Source organism: Pipistrellus hanaki, assembly GCF_964339955.1.
Source record: "Pipistrellus hanaki genome assembly, chromosome: 18".
Lineage (NCBI taxonomy): Eukaryota > Metazoa > Chordata > Mammalia > Chiroptera > Vespertilionidae > Pipistrellus > Pipistrellus hanaki.
This window is the reverse complement of record NC_140520.1, coordinates 8382552-8388551: the sequence shown is the minus strand read 5'-3', so window position 1 is coordinate 8388551 and position 6000 is coordinate 8382552. Positions and strand designations below refer to the sequence as shown.

Here is a 6000-nt window from a genome sequence, read left to right as displayed (position 1 = left end):
CCTCAGAGATAGCTGCTGGGTGGTTTGGTGCTGGAAAACAACAGATAAATCGAGAACTGCCAAAAACACCCCACAAAAAAACAACAACCCGGGAGAAGCAAGTCTTTGCACAGCAGAGGGACACGTTTACTTGTCAGTTCATGGTTTCAGTCCTCAGCCCCAAGGTGGTGAGCATGCAGAGATGATGGTGGTATGGGGCTAGGCGATGCCCTTGGTACCTCACTCGGGGGGTGGGCACTGGGGTGGTGGGCATTTAGGAGGACAGGGCTTGGTACACACTTTGGGAGGGCATGGTGATGGGCATGGGCATGGCTTAGGACACGGGGGGCATGCCTTAGGACACGGGGGGCATGGCTTGGGACATGGCGGAGGGGGACATGGCGGAGGGCATGGGGGGCACTTGGGCGGTGGTGGGCACTTTTCCCGTGGGCACTTTTCAGAGCACCGTTGCAACAGCTTCTTTAAACAGCTGGGCTGGCATTTGGTCTCAACTTTTGGTTCACATTTTGGGTCACAGGTCTTGGGCTCATTCTTGGGATCGCTCGGCTTATTTTTATCATCACTCGACATTCTTTCTTGACTTCCCGGGCCCTGCAAAGAAATGCGTGACAGACTGTATGTGGGAGGCCACTCTGCAAAGTGAGAGGGGGCCAGTACAGCCTACCCATACCTCCTGCCCGTCCTGCTCCTAAGAAAGCTCTCCCAGGTGTGTTCAGGCTCTAGACCAGTGTTTCCCAACCTTCTCTCATGATGAGAATCACCTGGTGGAGTTGTTAAAACACAGATTCCTGAATCCCAACTAAGAAGTGCTAAACTAGAATTTTTGGGAACATATAGGTAAAATTGTATACTTAACTAGTGCTCTAAGACAGATTTTATATACAGAGCACTAAGTTAGGTATGCAATTTTACCTATATGTTCTCAAAAATTCTAGTTTAGCACTTCTTAGTTGGGATTCAGGAATCTGTGTTTTAACAACTCCTCCAGGTGATTCTCATCATGAGAGAAGGTTGGGAAACACTGCTCTAGACCAAACTCTCAGGTTGCTCTTGTTTTGGTGGATTAGTGACCATGTTTCTTGATCTCTCCATTCTTTGCTTTCATTTCACTCTTGTCCCCATTTCACAACCCTTAGTAGGAGTTCTTAACCTAGGGTCCTGGGACCCCCCCAACCCGCACCCCCCAAATCATAAGAACTGTATTTAACCATGTATTTATCAATATACTCAGTATCACCTGTAATCTCATGCATTTTAAAACATTAATTTAAAATTAATTAATTTTAAAGCATCCCAAAGATTCTGTAAGTTTGATTAGACTGCTAAGAGGCTCCTGTAAGGCCACTCCCCATCCCTCTGGAGGTGGAATGAGAGGGTGTATTAGTTAATGAGCTTCTGGACCCAGGAACTTCTTTCAATCCTGTGTCCAGTTTAATTCCTCCAAACCCTGAGAATTTATTTATTTTTTATTTCACTCAAGTGCTGGCAACAGAAGATGGTTGCATTCCTACCATGGCTGGACCACTCTAGGAACCCTCTTACAGTGAAGAAATCAAGAGAGGATGGGATGAACTGGAAAATTCTAAATTTTCTGAAACCATAAATGTTAGGACCACAAAATACAATGGTGAGGAGGAATTCCTTTTCCCTTTGTTGAGTTTTGCCTTGAGCTGGGTCTTCCTCCATGGACATGTTGGCTTCTAGATACCACAGGGGTTTTTAGTCTCTGAGAAGACTTTCAGTTTGGATTTCATTGGCACACTTTGATTTAACAATATAAAAGTACAACTTTATCTAATTTGGTCTTCAAATCAGTATTGCTCTCTGGAGATAGAGATCACGAAATTGAACTCCAAAAAATTGCTAAGAATCTCTCTTTCAGATGATGCGTATTCCTGTGCTTGCTACTGAAAGTAAAAGGAAACTTGCACTTGGGTATGGCCACTATCTCAACCTTGTTTACTGCCGGGGATGGGGGATGAGTTAGGTGACTCCCAGGAAAGGAGATCAAAACGAGGGGGGGGGGGGCATTTCCGGTTGTACATGCAACTCACCCCTTTGTGTTGGTACTGAACTTGACAAGTAGTTGAGTGAGGTAGATGGTTTGGCTGTGCTTGGGAAGGTGGCTTTCCCCTCTGGTTCCTCTGCTCAGCAATGAGGAAGCGGGGGAGCGGGGGAGGGGAGTCCCACTTGTGACCTCAGCACTGCATCATCAAGTAGTGATTGTTGTGTGACTACTGAGACTCCAACTCACCTCAAGCCCTTGAACAGGAGGATGGACTGTGATTAATCACTCCATTTGTTTGCATGTCCTCTCCCTAGGTTCTTCAAAATTTGTTCGGGTGAAATCAGGGTATGGTGAAGACCACTGAATTCTAAGGACCGGGAAGATCATTGTTGCTAGCAACAGAAAAGCTCCGTTTATATGTGGTGTCTTTTTGCTCCCCCAGCCTCCCCAATTTTAACTCCTTTGTACTTGTCTCTTCTCCCCCTTTCTAGGACAGCCTCCCTGGGTTGCCGGTTTCAACTTTTCTTTCCTCTCTATTTTTTTAATATGAGATTCTGGAGCCTCTTTTTGCTACCCTATTGTCTGGCCCAAGTCCAAGGATTATTCTCTCTCAAATTCTCACACAAGGGTATGTTTTTTAAAATTGACTTGAATGAGAGAGAGAGAGAGAGAGAGAGAGAGAGAGAGAGAAGCATTGATGTGAGAGAAAGCATTGAAACATTGATGAGTTGCCTCCTGGACACACCCTGACTAGGATTGAACCCACAGCCTTTGGTGCTCCAACTAAATGATGACACTTCAACTGAATCACCTGGCCTGAGATGAGCTCTTTAAAAAACAATTTTTAAAAACATGTTTTTATTGATTTTTAGAGAGGGAGAGAGAGCTAAAAACATCAATGATGAGAATCATCGATTAGTTGCCTCCTGCACACCCCCTATTGGAGACGGAGCTCGCAACTCTGTGCCCTGACTGGGAATTGACTTGGTGACCTCTTGGTTTATGGGTCAATGCTCAGTCAATGAGCCACACTGGCTAGGCTGGGCTTAGCTCTTTTTCTCAATGTCTCAATGTGTATCAAGGGATGTCTACTCCGTGAATGGAAAAAAAAAAAAATCACAGAGCCCAAAAGTTGAATTAGCTTGTTTCAAATAAATTGTAAAAATCTCCAAGTCTGAAGGAAGGCAGTGGTGTTGGTAGAAAGAGTGTGCCAATGAGAAGAACATTATCAGAGAGGCAAATTTATGGGATTTGGTTAATGGAAAATTAAGACGAAAATTAAGAAAGATGACTCCCAGTTATCTCGGGTGCTTATGGGAGCGGAGTTTGTGTTAGAAGATGGGTTTGAGTCTCAAAATGTTGAGTGTGGTTGCAGTGTAGCATCTTGAATGGTTGTTGGAGATATGGCTCTGGCCTCCTACCACTGGGCAGACCCGAGATCTTGCATTCATTTCAGTCCAACACGTGTTTACTAAGTGGATGAAGTTGAGCTGTTTTAAAGAGGGGCTTGGGGGAGAGAAAGGATATTGGGGAGAATAGCCAATCCTAATATAGGGTTTATTTGGTATTCACAAAGTAAAGATTGAAGGGGAGGGGTAAAAATTTAACGCCCTGCCATCAGAATTAATTGGTGTTAGACCCATTGTCTTGGTGTAGCCCACTCCGCTCTGCCCATTTCCTTTCCTCCATATGTTAAGCTCTCTCCAAAGCTGTTAAGAAGCAGCTCCCACAGCCACCTCCGGAGAACTAGCTCCACCTGCTGTTCAGCTCTGGTCCAAAGCTAGCAATCTGGATATGGAAAAGTGTGTCCAATGATGTGGTCATTTCTACTAGCTGTTGTCATCTTTCTTTTTTTCCATCTCCCATTTCTTGGGCAAGAAATCCCCACCAAATGGACGAACCGTACTATTCATTGGACTGGGGCATTTGTCCATCATCTTTTTAGCTCTTACAGCCCTCCTTTAAAGGGCCAGGCTCCTGGCAGTATTACATGTAGTCTCCCAGCTATCGGCCTCAGCTTTGGCTTAGGGTTTGGTTGGCAGCTGGCTGGCAGCACTACCTAGATGAAACACAGAATGGGCTTCTTGGGTGACCAGGTCTCAGAAAGAGATACGCTGGAAGGGGAAATAAGTGGGTGTCAAACTCCCCCAGGTTAAAAATGAGAACACTTGCCAAAACGGATAGAGAGTCAGCCTGCGGACTGAAGGTTCTCAGGTTCGATTCCGGTCAAGGGTATGTACATTGGTTGTGGGCACATCCCTGGTGGGAGGTGTGCAGGAGGCAGCTGGTCGATGTTTCTCTCTCATCGATGTTTCTGGCTCTCTATCCCTCTCCCTTACTCTCTGTAAAAAATCAATATATTTTAAAAAATGAGAACACTCATTCTTAGAGTGTCAGATCCTTAGATTCAAATCGTGCCTTCATCCTTACTTGCCGAATGATGCCTAATAATTTATTTAACCTTTCTAAGTCTCCATTCCCTCACCTGTACAATGTGAAATAATAGCACCCATGTTAGCACCTGTGTTAATAGCACCTATGTTAATATGTAACTTATACTGAGTGCTTATAACATGACTGGCACATTTGCAAGTGGGAAGCCTACACTTTCATTCGTCATACTGTCCACTATAGTAATGGGTTGTTGTGAAGAGCAAAGGAGAGTCTACATATTAAGAGCCCCCCAAAAATATTTGCCATGCATATGAGTTATTATTTTTGTCAGTGCTTCCTGGCTTTGTTACCCCTTGACTTCTCTCTCTCTCTCTCTTTCTCTCTCTCTCTTCTCTCTCTCTCTCTCTCTCTCTCTCTCTCTCTCTCTCTCTCTCTCTCTCTCTCTCTCCCTCTCTCTCTCTCTCTCTCTCTCCCTCCCTCCCTCTCTCATTTTCTGATTTTGGCACTGAAATCTCACTTCATATATTTTTCTTGCCTTCCAGCCAAAGTTCCTGGTGGTATTCATAGGAAGATTAGAAATTTCAATATTACCTGTTAACAAATGATTTTGGTTTTGAGTAAGGAGAGCTGATACAAATTTTATTGAGAAAATATGGTAATTAGACATTTACTAATGCCAACAAAGTCAGAAGCCCATGTAAGGTTCCTCCAGGTGGCCTTGCAGGCCCCGTATGTCCATATATTGGAGTGGGCCAGGGAAGCCCAGGTGTCAGCAACTTTAACTTCACTTGGATCCCCACTCTGTTTTTGTTTTTTTAGATGTTCTTTTTTACTCTCTTTTTCTATCTCTCTGTGTCATTCTTGTTGAGTAGGCAAGACTCATGGATAAAGTCAGAAAATAACTCTCTTCCTTCCAAGGATGCCTCTTCACACTCTCTGTAGGGCTGGCTCTTCCCTTTCCCCTGGGATGAGGTTTGTGGCAGATGCCATTAGCTTTTAGGATAAAGCTTGGGCAATAACAAATTCTCTGGTTCCTTCTGTTTATACAAAGACTCCTATTTCAGTCATCGGAAGGCTTGTTTCCATGAACCCTGGATTTCCTTCTCTTTCCCACCGGGGACAGAAAGAGCATCCTCTCTATCTGGTGTTTCTCTTCCTCTTTCTTCACTCACCCAGGTGTCCCTGGTTCCAGGATGGGGGCTGCAGAGGGAGGAGAAAGAAGGGACAGGAAGGGTCTTACTTAACTGATGCCCTTCTGATCTCCTGAGACCCAGCAGGGGGGAAACTTGAAAGTGTACTTCAGGGGACTCCCATCCCCTAGCTGAGGTTTTTATCAGTTCCTCAATATCAGCAAACATCGAGGCTGGCTGCCCAGAGCTCCTGCAGATCCTAGGTATTTGCCAGATCTCTCAGTTCTCACTGCTGATCACCTCACCGCCAGGGGGCCCTCTTGGATGGGATTTGACATAGCCCAGAGGGCCAGCTCTGCCTCTCCTGTGGGCCATATCTGCTCCATGGGAAACACTCTCAGCCTTCCCTTTCATTGTCCATCAGTTACTCCTGGTGATGTCTTACTGAGGTTTATGTGTTTTTGCTCC

The 6000-nt window shown here is 45.1% G+C and overlaps 1 protein-coding gene across 1 annotated transcript; it reads right to left on the bottom strand.

Moving 5' to 3' along the window:
* Positions 1 to 219: 219 nt before the first annotated feature.
* LELP1 (late cornified envelope like proline rich 1) lies at positions 220 to 570 on the bottom strand (the record flags this gene model as incomplete). Its single annotated transcript, XM_084865145.1, has 1 exon — positions 220 to 570. One exon carries the CDS (start codon positions 568 to 570, stop codon positions 220 to 222), a length of 351 nt encoding a protein of 116 aa, XP_084721271.1.
* Positions 571 to 6000: the final 5430 nt, after the last annotated feature.